The following is a 21,877-nucleotide window of genomic DNA, read 5'->3' as shown; positions in this document are numbered from 1 at the left end:
AGTTGTGTTTAAAAAAACGAAAATACTATCATAAAATGCATTATTTGGACAGGAAATTTGAATTAATTTATAAGAATAATTACAATTAGATTAAATTTAACCTATTGCAAAGCTTTTTTACATATAGTTATCACTAAAGTTCTTCTGTTGTCATACAAATCAATGTTATTTTAAGTTAAAATAAATTAGATTTTTTTGTCAACTTCAACCATATGTTAAACCCAAATTTTGTATTAACATCATCATATATTAATTTCAATTGATGTCATTTAAGACTATTTTATTTTCTACAATTAACTGTTAGAAAATAAGTTAGAGTTATTTCTTAATTAATATTAATCAAAGTTTTCTCAACATTGACATGATTAATCTTTCAATGAGTGTCAACTAAGCTCTTTTTTTTCTTTTAGATACGGCTCAAGAAACTAATTTTTAGTTGGTTTAAATCAAACCTTTTTACTCCATATTGATATAAATTAGTTTTTATTTCACATTGTTAAGATTATTTATCTATCAATCCAATCCAGTTTTCAATGGATCTTTATCATGATTTCTCGCGACTGTTTTTCAGTTGCAGTTTGTAATAGCTAATTTTGATTAATGTCTCTCTAAAGTTAAAGTAGTAAAATTTGTACTTGATAGTAATTAGAATACTTCATTCAAACAAGACAATTAATATTTAATATTGTCTGAACATTTAAAAGATTAAACAACTTAAAATGGAAGTAATTTAAAGGAACATATTTAAATTTCCTGAAAATCTGTAAAATTCCCTGACCAGGTTAAAGTGATATCAAGAGTTTTATTTCCACTTTCATAATTTATATGTTCTTAAATTAATAATTAAAGATGGTTTACTTATTAAAACCATTCAATTAAGAATACAGGTTTACACAATCCTTTTTGCTTGGTATTCACGTCACTTAAAAAATAAATTCACTTGCCCAATCCGTTCAGCTGTCGATGATTGGACAACATTTGACAGAGATGTAAATTTTATAATAAATTTGTTTATATTGATGGGTTATGCTTTGTACTACGAAATGCCACATTTCAACGTTAAGCATAAACTTTCAAACTAAAATAAATATATGCAAATAAGAAAGGAAAGGAAAGGAAACCGTGTACTCGATTCTGCAATGTTTTAAAATGAAGTATTCCTTAATAAACCCCCATTGACAATATGCTCTACTCAACCATCCATTCGAGAAATATATGCGTTTCAATCAGCAGAGTAATAACACCCCAAGTAAAATCACTTTCCAACATGCTATTATAAGCCTACCAGAGGAACACAAATAAAACGGCGAAGAGACTCGATCAACATTACTTTTTCTCCTCTTCATTTGGTGGCTTGTCTTCATTCTTCTGCTGAGGCTGATTGACAGCACAATCAAGAAATTGTTATTAGGACAGGAATGTACCAAAACTGTTTGAATGTTAATTAGTTATTTGTAGTACTGAGCATAATGGTGTTCATATATCACTCGTATAAAATTATATTTGGTCAATTAAATATTATATTTCCACCTACACGTATAAATTTTTTCATTTAGTGGAAACTGTTGTATTTTAATCGGCCATTTTTTAACCACGTTCCCCCTTCTCTTCATCGAACAGGGAAAAACAGATACAATATCGAACAAACAAATATTGATCAAAGATATAATGACCCAATTTGCTCGTCGAACATGAATAAATTTTTCCACCACAATTAGTAAGGACAAAAGAGAATACAGATTATTCTTCATAGAAGAAAACCTACCTCAGACTGATTTTGCATAGAAGCCAGTAAATCTTTGACCGATGGATCATTTGGGTCAACCCCGGGAAGCTGCAGAAGCAAATCATTTTATTAATACATTTATGGTATGATAAAAGCCAAGAACGAACTGAATAACTAGGTATGTATTATTTAACAGATTATGCAGTAAAATAGTGATGAGCTGATAGCTCTACAGCAAACCAAGTAATCCCAGAGTCATAGACTCCTCCAGAGAGTAACCTCCTCCAAAAGGAACCACAATTCCTCCCCCCTCCAACAAACTCTCCCTCTCTCTCATATACCAAAATCCCACATAATAGGGATTTCTTACACGACATCCCCATTTCCTAACTAACTTCTCACTCCTTCCCCACTTGACCCCACTTCCTTTTTCCTGGTATAAACATTCCATATTGTTGAGTAACAGGCCCATGCTCACTTCTCACGTATGACCCCTATTTGGAGTCCTATCATGGTATGTCAGTTTCTGATATTTTTGAATCGTATCAGTTAAAAAGATGTGGAGGCTTTGTATTTTAGCTTCAATGATTGCAACTCCAGTTTTGAATGACGCCAAACCAAACAAGCATTAAAAGAACAAGATGGAAATTTTCAGGATCTATAGACATACCGATGCAAGGATAGAAGATACAAAGGACTGATCTGCTAACAATTTACTGACGTCAGACTGGCTTGCCGAGTCCTTTGACCTATCTTCTACTGACAATTGGAGAGCTACAATAAAAAGACAAGAACTCGATGTGATCAGGACAACAACTAATGCTTTCCTGTAAATTCTATCAGATGCAAATGGACTCCAGAACAAGTTGTCATTAAAAAGAGAGAGAGAATATGATTATACATGATTAAACAAAGCTAAATCATTGATACCTCAAAACAGACGGAGAAAAAATAGCCACATCCTCAAACGTTTTCTCAGTTCCAGAACCAAATCAATCATCAATCAACATAATGAGAAAACACCCCACCCATGTTTAAACACATAACTACTAAGCGTAAAAACTCACCTAGAGCCAGCTCAGGATCATCAGCAGCTGCTTCAGACATATCTGTATCTCTCACATCATGGGTAATAGCAGGATCGTCCATTGACATTGCAAGAGCCTGCTGTAGAAGTGCATTTTCATCGTCCTGTTTTCAATTGAAAATAAGCTCATGCATATCACATACTATTATCGGACACTCATTTGTGGGAAGGATGAAAATAAAACGAGAGAACTCATTTGTGGCAAGCAGAAGCAAACTATTTGGGGTGGAAGACAAGAACATACTCACACCAGCTAGCTAAACAGATTTGTTGCCAATCAAGTTGAAATGCAGCTAGAAAAGCAACATGTTGCTAGACACAAGTTAGCCAAACAGATAGTACTCATCACAGCATTTAGAATGCAATGATAGAATCCAAAAGAGCTGCTTTAGTTTAAACTAACAGAAAATGCTTACAAAGATTAGGTTTCTAGTGAGCCAGTGGAAAGCATGGTATAGGGAAAACAAAATGCAAAAAATAGTAAAATTGGACATAATTATAATACATTATAAGATACCAAAACAAGATGCTGCGATTATCAACTGAGCAATTATGACGCTATGGAGTATATGTTCTCTGATTAAATTCACTTGAGTGATCAAGTAGAACCCAGCCACAGTCACACTTAAGTCGCTAGCACTGAACAACGGCAAAGGTATGCTTTAGACTCTCAGTTAACAACTAGCTCCCACACTCCACAATTTTTTTTTAAGTTTCACTTACACCACCTAACAAAAAAGAAAATGATCCCGTACAACTAAGGACACTTTAGCTCTAATATCAACCTTTAAAAGAGTCAAACCATGTACATACTGGTAATGAAAAGTAAACACTATAGGACAAAATAATTATAGCAGATCGTCCTATAAACTACTTGAATGAATTTAGATAATTGATTTTCTAATTCAAATAAGCAAATGAAAAAACAAGCAAAAAACATGCTAAAATAACAAATTGCACCAACCGTCAAATCAGTTTTCTTATTATTGCCTTCAGAAGCTCCTGCACTGGCACCCTCGGTCATAGTTGTATCCTGTGGACTAGCCTTCTGCTCATCACCTTTATCCTGTTTGGAAGCATCCTCTGCAGCTTTTTTTGCAGCTGCTTCCTGTCTAGCTCTCTCTTCTTCCATTGAAACTCTTAAAGCAAGAGCTAGTTCAGGGTCCAAGTTCGGATCTACACCAAACTCAAATCCAGATACACCGCCTGCTGCAGCAGCTGCGGCAGCTGCTGCAAAACCACTTCCACCTTCCCCGTCACCAGTAAAAATAGGAGTACTGCCACAAGAGTCCGATGTTTTAAAAAAGAAAATGCCCAAGAGTCCACAATACAAACTATTCTATCAGAGCCAGAAGAAAATGGACAGAATTGAAAAGAAGTACGGGTACTTAAATCAATAACTTCTCTATTACTAACTGGGAATTCAGTTCAAATGGGAAGACTGGGTGAAAAGGAAATAAAGAAATAAACCCAACAAACCTTATTAGTACATCAGAAAGAGCATTCGGACCAGATGGAACATGGACGATGTGGCTGGTATCATTATTGTTAACAGCGGAGAGGAGTGCTTCCAACTTCTCATTCTTTCCTTCATCTTCTTCGCCAAAATTGACAATGTCAAGTGCTACACTGTTCTTTTTCAATTTTCTACCAATCATCTCCAACATTTTCTTCTCATGTTTAATGGGACTAAAAAGCATTAAATTAGATAATTGGAGACAATATAGTCAGCAACAGACAAAACAATTTAAAATAACACAGAAGAACCGCTTAATCACACCTTCCAGCAAAGACAATAATCCTTTGCTGCTGCTTCTTGTTCTGCCTATGCTTAAGAGCCAATTGTGCCACCTGAATGCCCGCAGCTAGGTTCATCTCACCACCTATTTCTAGTCCTAAAGCAGGAAACGAAAAACAAGGAAAGCATCAACCCTTGCGTCAACAGAAGAATTAAATCATAATAACATGTCCGAGCAAATTTGTTGCAATGCGTTCGATATTTTCCGAAATAAGTTCCATCCACATCAGTTGTAATAACAGGCACCTCTATAACACAGAAATTACACACACCATTCTACAACATGCCAAATTCAAATGTCACTTAATCCATATACTTCAAAAAAAAAACCACTGACCATGCATGCAAGCTAAGATCTTGCCCAAATCACTGGTAGGGGTGACCAAGACACGAACGCCCTTCCCTGCCATTGTGAGAACTCCCACCGTATTTTCTGGATTAGACTAAATAAGCAAAAGAAAAAAAAATCAGCACAAATTGAACCCTACTGCAATTTCCTAAACCTTAAAATAATTCTCAAAGTCCTAGTCTGAAACACAACAATATCTGACACATTTTATTTTTCTACTGACAGTAGCAGTCACAAATAATAGCAGTGTTAAGCAACGACAAACAGGCTTGACTTTCCACCTGGGTTTTGGCACCGCAAATAAGATTGACGGCGTCCGCTTGGGCTTGAAATCGAGAAGGAGAGTAATCTCCATTACGCATCCATTCCGAATTGTCAATACAGATCATGGTGGCCTATTATTACGAACACAGAAAAGGAATTGCAATCAGTAATAAAAACACGATCGAATGAAGAAACCCTAATTGATTATATTAAAGGGATAGTGATGGCAACATTAAAATTAATACGAAGGAGAAAGGGATTTACCTCGAGCACCATCGTTGGAGATTCAGAAACTAAAAATGGAATTTGTGCAGAAAAAATTAGGAAGGGAGCAATGTATCGTACGAAAAAGAAAGGAACTCAAGTTTACTTGCAGAAGAGGTTGTATGTGACCCTAATAATATAACCCTCGATTCTTTCCAAGAAAAATTCGATTGCCACGTAACGGGGAAATGAAGGTCAAAAACTGTACTAGCTCAAGCTCTTTCAAGGATAAAACAATTAAATCCAATTTCATAAATATGTAAACTTTTAGTCAAGAAAATGTATAATAATACTTGTTTACTGATCATGTTTATTAAAACAACAAACTCTACTTTATATTATCGATAAAAATATAATAACATTAATTATTTGTAGTTAGATGCACATTAACAAAAATTATGAGGAATAAAAATATATCAACTAAAGTTGACATATTTTTAAATATAAAATATAATCAAATTTAACTTGAGGGTTAAAAATTATTTAATAAATATAAAGAGAAAATACATGGTAAGAAATTACATGAAATGAATGTGGAGATTTAATTTCTTTGATATTTTTATAAAAGAAAAGTTTTGCATATGTTTGATTATCTTAGTTGAAAATTTTATTGACATATTATTAGTTATAAATTGAAAAATAGTTCTTGAAATATTTTGTTAAATTATTAAAATATAAGTGTTTGTATATATATATATATATATATATATATATATATATATATATATAACACAAGATAAACTATAAAATAAAATATGCGAATTGAAAAAGTTTAATTGAAGGAAAGTATCAGACAAACTAGAAAAGTGAATTACATTAAAAAAATGACGCTAAGATTATTATACGTTGCCAACTAAATTTACTTAAGAAAACATAAAATGTGAATGGAAGAAAGATTATTAACTATCGACGGGATATTATTTACTTTTATGATTATGACAAAAATATGATTTATAATGGATAAATATTATCATAATTACTGTAAATAAATATGATTCATAATTCTTAAATAAAAAATTACAGTTAAAATTTATCAAAATGGTTTTCATGAATGAAAGCCCTTTATTAATTTGTTGTAAATTATTACAATTGATTGCAAAATTTTAAATGGGATACATGGGTTGGGATTTACTTTCCCGACTAAGATAGGCGGTAAGTTGAGAGGTTATTCCTACACCTCACCAACATCATCCTGCACTTTCTTTCTTTTTTTCATTTACAATTCTATCCTTCTCAGAAAGAATATTTTACTTAAAAAAGTTGATCATTTAATGATTAAATTGAAGCAGCCGTCCTACACCCCTTCCTAATTGAGTTCAGCCTTACTGCATTTCAGATTATTTTGTAAACCCTACACTTCTTCCTCCTCCTTGCCTCTATTTGTCGCATTTCATTTCAAGCTCACATTTTCCTCTCGCACTCCTCTCCTCCTCCCTGATCATCAAGTTCATTTGTTTTTAAGTTCTTCTGGTATAACAGTGTAGATTTTCTTCTTCTCACATAGTTAACTTCAAAGGTAGATTTTTGTTTTTATCTTGTATTTGATCTCTGGGGCCTTAAGCGTACTTGGAATTGCGGATCAAGCATCGCCGCACATGGAACTGCGGTTGGGAGGGATGAGAACCGCACTTGGAGCTGCGTTGACGGGTCGCCACGTTGGACCTACGGTTGGCTTTCGACACTTTTGCGTGCAGCTGCACTTGGAGATACGAATGAGGCTAGCCACACTTGGAGCTGCGCCGCTTGCTTTTTTAGGGTTTCTTTTATTACTTTATTTTCTTTTATTATATTTAATTAAATTTGTTTAAAATTTATAAATTATATTTCTTTATATTTATTATTTAGTATTTTTTATATTTATTTATAGTATTAAATTTGTTTAAAAATATATGTATGAAATATTATGTTAGTATATTTAATTTATTTTGTTTAATATTTTATATAGTTTTTTTGTTAATATTTTATATTTATATATTTTGTAAATTTTATTTTTATGTTATATTTTATGATTAAATAATATTGAATATGTTTTTGGAATATCTTTTCATTTTTTATTTGTTTGTTATTTTATTTTAAAGTCAAAAAATAAGAAGAGGAAAGGGGGTGCATGTAGGACAACAAAATAAGATTTAGGATTGCTGGTAGTTACGAAATCATTAACTCATCATTAATTTTTATTTAATTTTAATAAATGAAGGACAAATATGTAAAATGAGAGGTGCAGGAAGAAATGAGTGAGGTGCAAAGAAAATTCCTCATATAAGTTTTATAGTTCAAATCTTTTACTATTTTGAATGTTTTTTTTCCTTTTTCACCTTTAGAGTGCGATGGGTTATTTGCATATAAGTACTATGATGCTTAAGTCAATAAATAATCGTTGAATTTCATTACCTTAAGTTTGTATTTATAAATTTCAAACTGAATTTTAATTAATATTGGTCTAACTACAACCTAATCCTTTGATAAACATACTGTAAATATATTTTTTCTACTGAGTTTTTGATCATTATTTGAACAATTACCATTTGGTCTGTTCCCTTAATTAATTAACGTGCAATTTTCACGTCAACTGTTGATTGAAAAGTTACACCATACAATAACAATAAGGTATAAAAAAAATTATAATTCTTATTGAAATTCTTACAGTATAAAATAATAGTGTAACGTTAACTTTACAAATTCGTTATTTGGCTTATCAGGGTTTCTTTTTCCCTTTTAAATGTTTAATGTTCCCTGCATTCAACACATCCACATTCTCGTAAGATTTTTTTCTTCTTTTTTCATTGTTATATGCCTAAGTATCGTATCGAAGTACTTCTGATTGGAACATTATATAATAAAAGAATAATCAGATAAAACGAAAGAAGGAAGTAAACCATATTTTGAATGGTTATAAACTGGTAAACCCTTGTGCATTACTTAATGGATACAATACATTGTTTTCCTTAATTGCATTATTATGAACAAGCTTATAGTAGTGAATAGCAAAGATAAGGTAATACTAATAATAATAATAATACATATCCCTGTGTTGTGAACCATTCAGAATGCTCGTGTAACTGATGAGAAGCATCTTTTTTTTTTTTTTAATTTAACTGAATTATGGTTTTTTATGGTAATTCGTTGTTAAGCAAGTCCAAAGGTTCTTTCACTGTAACTTCACCTATAACCAAATCCAGAGGAGCTTTCAGTGGAACTTCATCTTTAACCAAATTCAAAGGTATTTTCAGTGGAAATTGATTTTTAACCCAGTCAAGATATCCTCCTCCCATGTTCCTCACATCTTTAAAACCCTACCAAAACGAAGGAAAAATAACATCAATTATATTATTACCATATTCAATAGTTTTCTTCTAAATATCAAAATCTAAAACCAGTTAAATACTCTTCCTATTTTAATATATATATACTCCAGTTTACTAGAATTGATACTTACCTCCGTCAGAAGATCACTAGTTGCATACACAGATCTCACTCCACTTTGACAACCCTGTAATCCAAAACCATATTTTTAGAATATCAATTTCCAAAAAGAAACATTATTTAAATATTAAGTGTGACAAAGTCAATTTTTATATCGTTGAAATAAAATTTTAAGAATTATTTAAAGTAATATAATATGATAAAAATCATTTAAAATGAAATAAAATAAAATCATATTCTAAAAGTATTTTTTCATATAAAACATTGCATTATGAATGCGTTTAACTGATTAAGTTAGTGAAAGTATCGTGCCGTTAACACATAATAGTAATTTGTCATGTTATTAAATACTCATTCAAAAAACCTTTTTCATGAACTGCATTTTTAATTTCTTGCTTATTAAAACTAGTTATTAATAAATTAAATATAGTTTACTAAAAAAAAGTACGTATGAGAGACTAAAAGTGATAAATGAAACTAAGTTCAAAATCTTTGACCAATCAAATTTAAATATGGTAGTAAACGTAGACAGAAAACAAGTTGAAGCATGAAAAGGACAATAAACTAATTTTTTCTATTAAGCATTGAAAAAGAAAGTTACCACGATGATGCGATCTTCTTTCTTGCACGCTGATAAAACCTCCTTCAGAAACTCCGGATTCTTCACCCTACCTTCTCTCCAAAATAAATCACAAGATTTCACATTCTAATCATAGAATTAATTTGCAATTTCACTAAACAAAGAACATTGATATCACAAATGTTTTACCTTCTGGTGTATTAAACATGTACGGAATGTTAATTATCTTCTCAGCATCCACATGACCTTTCTGAAACTCTTCCACCGTCCTATTAATTACCATAAGATTCAGTCTCTTCCCAAAAGATAAACACGATTATGCAGAAACCCAGAGATTCATTTCAGTGTTTGATTTTCAATCAACAAACAGAAAGAAAAGAAAAATCAGAACTTTTTGTTACCTGACATCGAGATAAACATGACCGGTCTGGATCAAACCCTTGGCTGCATGAACATCAATGGTGACAACCTCGGATCCCGAGCTTCAGAAGGCCAAAACAAAAAGAGACAGATATTGTAATCCACAGGGGAACAAAGACAACCACACATAGTTTGTTCATAATAATAAAAAATCATTAACAATGATGATACAGTGATTCAGTGAGTCTGAAACTATATATTAGGAAAGTATAATTAAGGCAAATGTTGAAGAGAGTGATGATTCTGAAACAAACCTTTTGATTCCAATAGAACCCATGAGGGGAAGTGGGTGTTGTTTAATTGGTAGTGTGTGGTTGTTTAAAGAAGTGATCTTTATAGGGTGAGGAAGAAAGGTGAAAAAAGAGGAAGAAGATTTGTGGTCGTTATTTTGTGTTTGGTAATATAAAGTTCGCCATAGCAGTGAATGGATAGGTTTGAATGCAAGAGATTGAATTGAATATATAAATAAATAATGAAAAAATAATATCAATTAAATATAAGAAAATTTGTGTGTATTAAATTATCATTTCTTATAAAACACAAAGGTCTTTGAATTGCGTGTCGCGTCAGATTAGTAGCAGGATGTGTCGGATTCCATTTTACCATGCTTCCCATCTCTTTCAAGATAAATTATTTAACTCGATTTTTTATATATAGAGTTTAAACACGATTCAAAAGTATTTACAACACTGCATCACAAAATCTACAATACTTCACACAAATTTAGATTTTCTTTTTCCGGATGTAATTAATTTTTAAGAAATTAATTAACTGCAGTTGTTTTCTTCAAGTCACCGTTTAAGATTCACTATACTTAATTCTAAACTTTGTAATTGGTACCTGCCGAAAAATTGGCTATTGATTTTTAAATTTGTCTTGAAAATTTAGTTTATTTTTTATATAGAGTATTTGTAGATTTTGAAATTTATGGTTACGTACAATTATTTATCGTAAAACGTTAAATTTAATATAATAAAATAAATAACTCGAATGAAAATTAAGAATTTGCATAATACAAAACACAAATGGTGAAAAATTCACGTGTTAAACTAAAATTTTTATAATGAGTCGAGATTAGTAAGAAAAGCATAATATAAGAAGACGAAAAAAGTGTCACAAATTTATTGTTTCATATAATTGTTTGATGAAAATCTTATATATAGGTGTGAGTTATGGCTTAAGACTTGATGGATCCACATTTTTTAATTAGATACTAACTCTTTATAATATGGTTACTCGTTTTATAAGAGATATTTTATGGTAATAAGTAATATAATGTTCAAATGCACTTGATAAACTGTCAATTTCATGTTATATAGAGTTTTCGAATATGCATAAGCTAAAACTAGAGTTTAAAGATTTATGAGAAACAAATTTGACATAAACTCATTTGAACTTGAGGCAAATGATTAGTCTATAATACATGTGGTGAAAGTAAGAAATATTCAACTATTGATACAAAAGAATGCTATGATAGCATCTTTTTGACAAAGTTAATACATTACCACTAATTTACTAAATTTGAGATGTGCATGATGATTTGGTTAAGGGTTGTTTCATGGTTGAGGTTGGATAGATTAGTTTACCATCTAATTGAGGTTTTGATTGCTACAATATTTAAATAGAAAGAGTTATATTTCAACTTTTAGTTGTGGCTTTTCACTTAACAATAAATGTTTGATCAAATAATTCATAAATCCGACAAAATTAATAAATTAATATAATTGGTCATGTATAATTCCATGTATTTATATATATAAAACAATGGACATTGTATTTGTCAATTGTTCATGTTTGTTGTTTCATACCGCATACATATTATATGTTTTGTTAGTAAATTCTTGTCAATTTTATTCTATATGTCAACTTTTTTTGTAACTTTGACAAGTTTACTTAGTAGGCAAGATACATCTTGAAATATACTACATTACAATTTTACCTTGTCATCATAGTCTCATTTGATAATTAAAAAACAAATTAAAGTTGTGTTTGTCATCCATAATTAAGCATTTGTATCCATTCATTATATTTATCTTTCGTTGCCTTTATATAAAAATTACAATAAACATTGATGTTATGAATTTAATGGTAATGACACATATAATAAATAACTAGATATGGAAGACATGTTTATAATTGGTACTCACAGTTTGGATATGATCCAAACTATTGCTCCCATAACATCTTTATGACACACATCAACTCAACCAAGCACTTCCACTCAACTCTATTTATACATCAATGAATACATTTATTAACATATTTTTAGTATATTTATATTAGTGAAGTGAATGTTATTAATTACAACATTAACATTAAGTTGCAATAGCCTATTGGATTTCAACATATACACAACAATTAAATATACAATTACCTATATTAGACATGAAAGATTAGTCAACAAATAGAGGTACATAAAGTGAACTCTATTATCCAACTTGTCAGACAACAACACATTCTCATTTTGTTGCTTGATTTGAATGTGAATTTTGTAACACTCCAATAATTATAGCATTAAATTATAATAGAGTTCTTACATCATTGATACAATAGAACAGTTGATAGAAGGAGGAATAATAGTTTTCCTCATTATTATACAAACCCTCACTCAAATCACAAACTAAATACAATTCATGCTTAAAATAGAGACTAAACATATAAGTTTCCTTCTTATAACTAAGCTTCCATCGATCCTCCATCTAATGCTTGCTCCACCGGCATATCACCAACTTCTGCTCCCATCCACCGAATGATCATCGCCAGACAAAATACATAACACAAAATAACAACCACATAACAGACAAAGCAAGGGTGAGCTAATGCAACATAAAATGTTATGGTAAATTAAATTAATAACCAAATTTCCAACTTACAAGTTAAATTACTCAATAATACAATAAGCATACCATAATCATCATAAACTCACTCATCCGAATAATCGTATGAATATTGAACTCTTAGCTAGTTCTACACTTACAGTGGTACTTTACTCAACTACATCCTATCTTACTCTGTCCCCCAAACTGGATCTTCGGATATGATGCACTTATTCGCTAGCTCAATTATTCTATCCTACTATGTCCCCCAAACTGGATCTTCGGATATGAATACAATCACTGAAGCTACATCCTTCCTACTCTGTCCCCCAAACTGGATCTTCGGATATGGATGCACTTATTCGCTAGCTCAATTATTCTATCCTACTCTGTTCCTCAAGCTGGAACTTCGGATATGAATACCACCACTAAAGCTACATCCTTCCTACTCTGTCCACCCCACTGTGGATCTTCGGTAAGGATTTCCCACTCTCCACCACATAGCTTTCTCTCTAAGTGAGATCGAGACTATTGAGAGCATAAGAATGAACCCCTAAATCGGAGTTCCTATATTCATACGTACAGTACTTGACACAAAATCAACAAGGAGTTCCTCCTTGGAACTCTATTCCACATTCTCCATTCATAGATACACATGTCAACATATTATCATCTTTAGTCATATCTCAAGAAAATAACTCTTACATACTCAGACATTTCACATCCTCACAAAAAACATCACTTATTAACACATAACTCTTTATGGTCTATTAATTCGAACCCTTAAGTAGTTCAAACAGCTTGGATACCCTCACTAATGGCTCCCGAAGGGTCAAAAACCCCCATATCGACCTAAAGAACGTCCAAAACGGACATCCAGAACTCCCAAAATGTCAAAAACATCAAAAACACTAAATTTGTCACGCATAACTCGCTCCAGCGAGTTGGCTCATTCGCTCAAGCGAATTTACCATTCCAAAATCACGAAAATTCACTTCCTAGGCTATACCGACTATTCCTTTCATCATACAGACTTTCTAGACGTCCAAAAACTCATCTCCTATCAACAACCCATATTTATCCAAATCTTATAAACATCTAAACTAAACATATAAATAAAAGGCAGCGGATAAATAGTACAATCCAAAATTTCCTATCAAAAACCTAGTCTCCTTTTAAATCCATAAACAAATTCAAAATCTTCGATCTATACGTATACCTAAAAAAAACTTCCACCTATTCAAAATACTTAATACGAACAAGATCTCTTCAAAATTATCAAAACAGAAGCATATCCCAATTCCAAACCGTACATCAATTCAAAAGATACAACAAAAGCAAAATTTCATTCTAAAATCATAAAGAGAATCAAAATCCTAAACATATACCAAATTTAAGATCATACAGAAACAAAAAGACTCAAGGTTAGCTCCATTTACGGTTTTCTCCTTAGCTAGCCTTTCGAAAACACTTTGCGAATGTTCCCCCGACTCAAATCACAACTCTAAAGTCCCTTTGCTCCAAAACCTTCGTACTCTAGTCTCTGGTTCAACTTAGGAACCATTCCAGCCCCCTGGGACGTCCTGAAATAGCCAAAATTTGGCCAAAAACGCGTTTGAACAGTAAAAAAATGCATCAAAAACGCGTCAAAAACGTGTTCACTCACTAGGAAAACTTTGTCAGTCCTGTTGAACCCCTTCCTGAAGTCGGAATTACGCATACAAGTACTCGAATCGAAGCTATTCGAGTCTACTTTCTAATGGAAGAAGAATCAACTCAAGATCTAATTTTAACAAAAAGTAATAATTAAAATATTAAACCATGTCAAAGTCGACAGCATTGTATTTTGTACTATACTTTGTACTTTTGTTACAACTTGTTACATTTTGAGTTTCTTAGTATTCTAATGACCCAAAACTTACTTTTTCTTCTAATTTTCAGGGTCTTACAAATTTGACCTGACTTAGTCTAACTTGGACCAAACTCAATCTAACCTTGATCTGATTTGACCAGACTCCACTTAAACCCAACTTGACTAGTTTAAATTAGTTCTACTCCAATTTAACTTGACTTGACTTAAATTTATTTAATTAAACTTAAATTCAATATAACTCAGAGCAATTTGAACTTAATCTAACTTAAATTTAACCTAACCTAACTTAACTTTAATATGACATAATTCAACTTATCTTACATTTAACCTAACATAATCTTACATAAGACTCGATCTTACTCAATTCAATCTTACCTTATTAAATCTATCTTTTCACAATTTAAATTATCACAAACTCATTTTATTAATTTTCAAAATCTAAAACATTATTTAATTTATATTTATATTTAATTCAAATTCAATCATATGAATTGGAATTTATGAATTTAAACTTAAGATAAATATATTAAAATAAGTTAATATAAATTTAAATAATTATAAATTAGATTTAAATATTTGTATATTTTTCTCTCATCTTTAATACTCGTTCTTATAATCTTGAAAACATCCTATCTTTAATACTTATTCTTATAATATTGAAAACATCCTATCGAGTATGAGAAATTAAAGCATTAAAATTGTGTTTGATAATGTGAAGAAGATTTTGCAATTTGCAATATTTTTATAAACTAAAATTAGTTAACAACAACTAAAATTGTTTAAACATTTAATCTAATTATTTTACGTTTATAATGTTAGAGTTGTAGATTTTTGAAAATATTTGGATATAATTTTGCAGATTAGAGATTCCAGAGCGAGTTTATCATATCCAATATTTTTATATCATATCAAATATTTTTTACAAATTAGAACTATTATAATGACAATTAAAAGGAAATGAATATTTAAATTAATTATTTTATTATAATATACTTAACTTAAGTAAATTTAAACCATCATCAAATCATTAAAATTAAATATTTTAAAATAGAAAATATAAACTATGTTTTTGTAGAACTTTAAAATTGATGTTTTTTTTAAAAATTTAAGTGACTAAAACAAGAAATTTAAAAAGAAGAAGAGCAAATACAAAATTAAAAGAATATTTTTGAGAAAAATAAAATAAAAGGGTACAATGATAACTGTATCTAAGTTAACAACATTGGAAACAGAACATAAAAGAACAAACCTTAATTTGATTTTCTTAATATTGGTTGTTAGCACAACCCACCAAAATATTATGAAGTTGAACCCGAATTGAGCCGTGGATGGAAGGAGAAAACGCTGCAATGGCGCCATTGCCAGAGGCTTTCCTTCACTTCCTGGAGGCCAATGGGCTCGATCCTTCCCTTTACACTGCAATCGATTCCACCCCAAGATACATTCGGTAATTCCAATTCCACCCTTTCTACACCTCCTTCATTTTTGCCTTTCAATTTCACATTTTTTTCCTATTTATATCGTGCCTTCGAAGGTTGAAACCTGGTTGTGAAGCATGCATTGAAGAGGTTGAAGCAGAGGTAAAGTGCAACCTCGAAAAAGTAGAGTGGTTATCGGGCTTTCTCTCTCTTCCACCGCACGTTCAAATTGCTGGCTCTAGGGCATACCGAGAAGGAAAGGTAACTGATCAAGGAATCTTGATTTGGCTCTTCATACAACAGTCAAGTAAATTTTAATGTCAAAATGTAATTTTTGAGAACCTAAGTTTGTGAGGCTGTTGTTGGATTTCCTCTGAGTCAGATATATGGAATTGATGCTGCTTCTGGAGCTGCGGTTATGGCTTTAGAAGTGTCACCTGGAGATCATGTCCTAGACCTATGTGCTGCTCCTGGTAGATGTTTCTTTCTTTACTTGCTTATGTTTATAAGTCTCAAATATAAGCAAATGTTAACTGTTTTTACGATTATCAAAATACCCTTCATTCAATGGAGGTTTTGTTGTGTCAATGACTCTGTTGTTGTGTTTTTGATATCAAAGTTCCAAGAAAGTTTGATGCGGGTAAAAAAGTTTGGTTTTTAAATGAGATTGATACAATTGAAGGATGCTATCGATCTTTCTTAATTAGCATGAGTTTATTTCTTTTATATGAGACTAGAGGGAGTATTCTCTTCCCGTACTGTTGCAAAAATGCATGATTTTCAGATTAAGATTGCTTTATTTCGGTAAGAAAATGAATGAATGACTGTGTTTCAGTGATGCTTTGACGTGCTTTTTCCTTTGCAGGATTTTGTTTTTAGTTAAAAAATCAACATTGACTGTAATTTATCAGTTTACCAGAGAAACGATTCAATATTGATCATAACTGTCTTTGTAACAATTTTATTTTCAGGTGCTAAACTTTGTATGATATTGGACCTTCTTGGTGATTCGGGCTCTGTGACAGGAGTAGATGCTGCAAGGCATCGTTTGGCCGCTTGTAGGACAATGCTGCAAAAATATACGCTTGGTGATCAATGCCGGCTTTTTGTTGCTGATGGAACATCATTTTCAGTTATTCCTACCAGATCCCGTTCTGACTGTGAATCATGTAATTGAAGTATAGTTGTTATAGAGATGGTTCATCCTGGAATGCAATACCGGGAATTTAAATTTATATTATATTTATTATTCAGTGTTGCTTGTTTTTGAAATGTTTTCTTTCTATCAAGTATCAAACAGGTGAGTCTGGATCGGAAGAAAGAGTGGATGTGTTCAAGGAGTGGACATCTAGAAGACCATGGAAAGAAAGGAAAAGAGCTGGCAAAAGTGGTTCTCCACAATTGGTGTCTAGCTCTCAGCCTCCTGAACTCATTTATTATGGACATCGTTCTGGCGTTGTTGGTCTTACTAAAGGAGAATTATTTAAGACTTTATCTGACGATGAGATTGCAAACAAGGGCTATGACAAGGTAACATATACGTCATTTTGAGTTTATCTTGCATAATTCTTTGCTTTCAGCAACCCTGAATATTTTATGATCTGTTGGAATGCAGGTCCTTGTAGATGCAGAGTGCACTCATGATGGTTCAGTTAAACATATTCAAAAGTTTGAACATTGGGGCTGGAGAACGCTTCAACGCCGTGTATTAGATGCTGAGAGGACTGATGACTTACATGCTCTTCAGGCAAATGAGCCATTAATACATATTCTCTACTGTAGAATATTTTACTAGAATAATCATTCATTTCTTTCTCTCTCACACATATTGTAACACACTCCCATCCCATCTTAGAGTTAGAACAGATTGGCTATTGATGACATGGTGCAGGATCATTTACTGTGTTAGTGTCAGGCATTAGCTTTGAATGTTTTCCCTTTCTGATAGAATGTCTAAGGGGTATTGGCACACTCATGATCAACTGAGACACTCTTTGGAGTATGCTCTACGTGTAAGGCCTAAAACATTTTTGAAAATCTCAGTGCTGAGGTGATTAATTGTGGGTATATAACTAAATTGTTGAAGAGTTTGAGTGATTAATATGATTAAACTAGCTAACTCTGCAATGTTACCTTTAGACCTTATGGAGAAAAGTAGAGAATAAGAGATAACAAGGAATGTCTACTTACACAATAACTAACAAAGTTGGAAGAAAGCCTTCATTAAGAAGGCCTACCAATTATGATCTCATTATGTTACTCCATAAACATTGTTTGTCGAGGACTGTATGAGCATCAAATCATCAAGGCAAATTATAACAAGAGTGTACGGATTTTATTTAAGTCTGAACTTGTAAATAGGACATGTTTCATTTTTAGTAATGTGATAATAAACTAGTAAGATTTCAGTTTCTTGTGCACAAAGTTAATTTTTTTTGCCATATTTAACCCCAAAGTATGCAAAGAAGATATTGTAGATTGTTTCTATTGCCTTTTTTGGCATAATTCAAGGCATGAATGCCTTTAGTCTTAGATTTCACCTTAATTTAACGAACATACCTTTTGTGTCTGGCTGCAGCTTAATCTTCTCACCAATGGTTTCAGACTGCTAAAAGTGGGAGGATCCCTTGTCTACAGCACTTGCAGGTAACCTGATTACTTTGTAACTTCTTCGGCTCTTCTGATTCAGTCAGCACAAATGTTCCCTATCATTTGCCAATTTTACTCTGACAAAATACTTTGTCGATTAGCTTAACTGTTGCTCAGAATGAAGATGTGGTGGAACAATTCTTGAAGGAAAATAGAGCTGCAGGTATGCTCTTCACCCTTCAAATTATTTCGGGTTGGTGAAAACTTTGTCTGTATTTTACGAGTACTTCTACTGGTCCATGTTTATTATTTCGTGTTATCCATTTTTTCATCTAATCATATCCATTTCAGTAATATGGTTAGCTTTTGTACTATGCTTGTTTCTTATCAAATGTTGTGTGCTTCTCTTGTAGACGTTCCCCATTCTTAGATGCGTAAACATATTGCCTCTATCCTGAAGCCTTTAAACCCTCTTTCACCCAATCTGCTTCTTTTGTGGTGGGAAAAAGTTCTGCTTGAATGTTGTCATAGTTTTACAAAATTATCAATTGGTCTGCTTGATCTTTTGCGATATATTTCTTATTTCGGTGGACATAGTTAACTTGCAAAAGTTAGGATGTTTCTGGATATCAGAAATATTTTCTATATTCATTTTTATATTATTTATGACAAGCATGTAGTATTATTTATATACTGTATTTATTGTTTTTAAAAGTTTGTGCAAGAAATGTGAGGCAATGAAATGTTGTTTTTATTTTGTATCATACAAGCAAAGGGGGCAATAAAAATGCTGGCATTTTTGTAATTTTTAATGAAACTTGAAATGGATGCAAAAAAACAAATTTACTAGTCAAACAGAGTCTAACCTGTTTAATGGGATGAGTAAGCGTACGCTTACTTTGCTGTAGTGATATTACTCCTTGGATCATATATTCACAGTATTTGCTTCATGTTGTGGCAGTTGAGTTATTTGTTCCTCTCTATGTTTTTGCATTCTTATTTCAATCTACAGAGCTGACAGAGATAGATGCTGCCAGAAATTGGCCTTGCAAGGGTGGATGCATACCAAAAACATGGCGATTTGACCCTTTGACATCACGAACCAGTGGCCTCTTTATAGCGAAGTTCACAAAATTAGTCATTTCAGATTTTTAAGTTAGAAAATGTTCTTTTTAAATGCCTGATAACTTTAGGTGTTAAAGGTTTCCTTACAAATAGTTCCCCAATGGAAAGAAATATGAATTAGTAACTATAATGTTTTGACATGCAAAAGATTTGTTATCAAAATCAATTTGTTTCCATTTTAGACATCTTAAATAACATACGGGTATCGGTATACTTTCTTTGAGCACTTAGAGTAGTTTATCTGTAATATTAACAACATAATGTACTTGCACTTAGCCTACTTATCTTGTTCATTTCATGTATAATGGAAAATCGATGAAAATTATTACTCTCTTTTATCACATTTTTCAGAGAAAAAATTGTCATGTAAGGGTGCAATATCATGGCATTATCTATCTAAAGGTTCGTTAAGGAGTATTCAGATATTGCATACTTTAACTATTTTATTATCCAAATGATCAATAAAAAAGAAGAGAGGGATGAACTGAATTTTGTTTTATTTTTCTCCAAAACAAATTTCCCTATTATATTTTTCAAAAGTTTCAATCGGTCTATACAACAATATCATAGTAAGTGCATGTAGAAATAAATTCATTTCAAACAATTAAGAATAATAAGGTGGTAAAAAAGTTGTATCGAATTTATAGTTGCTCAACTTTCAAAACAACTCACATTCGATTCTTAAGGTTGTACTATTATCCTATTTCATTAGAGGTTTATCAAAATTAATGTTAATATATTTAGGTTTGATTTATTTATCTTAAAAAGTGTTTGGACGAGGAGTTTCAACAACTTCAAAAAAATTGAAATACGTTGAATTACTTCTCCAATTAAATTTTCTTAATTTTTTAAATATTTTATTTGAACAAAGTAATTAAGATATTATAGATTTTATTTTCTAGTTTGGATAAAATATTTTAATTTTCTTTCTAGAAAAAAAAAATATTTTAAAAATATTTAGATAATTTAACTTGAGTTGACTTTGTTTAACTTTCAATATAAGATAACTCGTTTCAATTTTCAATATGGACTCATCTCAACATTTAATAAAGGTTGTCTTGACTCTACCTTTAATATGGGTAGACTTATTTTGACCATCAGTTCGAACTAAATCGTCTTGCCTTTCGGGTCAAACTGACTCGTCTTGATTTTCATCTTAGGTTAATTTATCTCGATCAATCTAGGGTAACTCGTTTCAATGCTCTAGATCGACTAGAGTCAACTTTTTGTTTAGGGTGACTCTACTAGATTTTCAGTTCGGGACAACTCATCTCATCGTTCGCCTTGAGGTGGAGGTTGATCTCGGGCTAGCTAGTCACAACCTTTGACTATGCTTGACCTTTAGCCTCAGTCCACTCATCTCGACCTTCGGTCTAAATTGACTTGTCTTAACCTTTGACTCAGATCAACTTGTTTCAACCTTCAACCCATATCGACTTGCTTCTATATTTAGTTTGGTTTGATTCGTCTCAACCTTTGGTTTGATGTGACTTAATTTAACCTTCACCTAGATCGAATCATCATGAATTTTAATCTAAGTTAACTTATCTCGACTTTTGCTGTAAGCCAATTATGAAATAGTGGCAATTGCTTGCATGCGTGTTGTGTTAATGTATTGAAAAAGAGAAAAATTTCAAATTTTATATATTTTTTAAATATTTGAAATTGTTTTGTTTTATTCATTTAAAATGTCTTGTAAAATATTTAATTTTTTTTAATCACTTATCCAAATAAGTCATTTTAGTATTAAATTCTTAAAATATATAATTTACCATTCTAAATCATGTCATCCAAATAAAGTGACCTATAAATATTTACAATTTTCTCACATTTGGAACGATTATGTTAAGAGACACTGATCTCTTAAGACCTTCTTAATGGGCTTTTGCTTCTTGCATTTCCATAATCCTAACTCTACCCCCATGAATTTAAAATATGGTTTTACCCCTTCGCATTTTATTTGAAAGTTTCGTCTCTTGCATTCAGAGTTTTCTTCCGCTGCCGTTTCTCACAATTGAGGTTCATAGAAGAAATATTTCTGCAAGCGTTGAGTACGTAGAGAAAGTATGAATGGGTAGTTTCGTTATGTTTTAACGATAATAGGAAATAAACTTTTGGATGCACTGGAATGATGGTTTAGAAGCA

General features: G+C 31.6%; 3 protein-coding genes across 6 annotated transcripts; 1 reads left to right on the top strand and 2 right to left on the bottom strand.

Moving 5' to 3' along the window:
* Nucleotides 1–1,106: 1,106 nt before the first annotated feature.
* Nucleotides 1,107–5,687, bottom strand: LOC108343924 (26S proteasome non-ATPase regulatory subunit 4 homolog). Of its 2 annotated transcripts, XM_017582377.2 has the most exons (10): nt 5,489–5,687; nt 5,242–5,355; nt 4,949–5,054; nt 4,594–4,708; nt 4,293–4,502; nt 3,778–4,090; nt 2,794–2,917; nt 2,397–2,500; nt 1,766–1,834; nt 1,107–1,377 (listed from the first exon to the last, which is right to left on the bottom strand). In XM_017582377.2, exons 1-10 carry the CDS (start codon nt 5,498–5,500, stop codon nt 1,327–1,329), a joined length of 1,218 nt encoding a protein of 405 aa, XP_017437866.1. In that variant the 5' UTR covers nt 5,501–5,687; the 3' UTR covers nt 1,107–1,326. The 2 variants fall into 2 exon arrangements, 1 of the variants encoding a protein (XP_017437866.1); XR_008247835.1 differs by lacking the exon at nt 2,397–2,500.
* A 2,668-nt stretch (nt 5,688–8,355) lies between these two features.
* On the bottom strand, nt 8,356–10,348 carry LOC108336844 (thiosulfate sulfurtransferase 18). 2 transcript variants are annotated; one of them, XM_017573295.2, is made up of 6 exons: nt 10,166–10,348; nt 9,893–9,973; nt 9,681–9,760; nt 9,513–9,583; nt 8,925–8,978; nt 8,356–8,781 (listed from the first exon to the last, which is right to left on the bottom strand). In XM_017573295.2, the coding sequence occupies exons 1-6, from the start codon at nt 10,186–10,188 to the stop codon at nt 8,599–8,601; spliced, it is 492 nt and encodes a 163-aa protein (XP_017428784.1). In that variant the 5' UTR covers nt 10,189–10,348; the 3' UTR covers nt 8,356–8,598. The 2 variants fall into 2 exon arrangements, with proteins under 2 accessions (XP_017428784.1, XP_052727896.1); XM_052871936.1 differs by lacking the exon at nt 10,166–10,348 and having other exon boundaries at nt 9,681–9,786.
* A 5,505-nt stretch (nt 10,349–15,853) lies between these two features.
* On the top strand, nt 15,854–20,073 carry LOC108324098 (rRNA (cytosine-C(5))-methyltransferase NOP2C). 2 transcript variants are annotated; one of them, XM_052871649.1, is made up of 9 exons: nt 15,854–16,047; nt 16,135–16,279; nt 16,401–16,491; nt 16,990–17,150; nt 17,309–17,548; nt 17,634–17,765; nt 18,597–18,664; nt 18,769–18,830; nt 19,620–20,073. In XM_052871649.1, the coding sequence occupies exons 1-9, from the start codon at nt 15,929–15,931 to the stop codon at nt 19,760–19,762; spliced, it is 1,161 nt and encodes a 386-aa protein (XP_052727609.1). In that variant the 5' UTR covers nt 15,854–15,928; the 3' UTR covers nt 19,763–20,073. The 2 variants fall into 2 exon arrangements, with proteins under 2 accessions (XP_052727609.1, XP_017412414.1); XM_017556925.2 differs by having other exon boundaries at nt 15,856–16,047; nt 16,990–17,187; nt 17,319–17,548.
* The last annotated feature ends 1,804 nt before the right edge of the window (nt 20,074–21,877 follow it).

Source organism: Vigna angularis, chromosome 1 (assembly GCF_016808095.1).
Source record: "Vigna angularis cultivar LongXiaoDou No.4 chromosome 1, ASM1680809v1, whole genome shotgun sequence".
NCBI classification, from domain to species: Eukaryota; Viridiplantae; Streptophyta; class Magnoliopsida; order Fabales; family Fabaceae; genus Vigna; species Vigna angularis.
The sequence above is the reverse complement of the archived record's forward strand: the minus strand, read 5'-3'. Positions and strand labels throughout refer to the sequence as shown.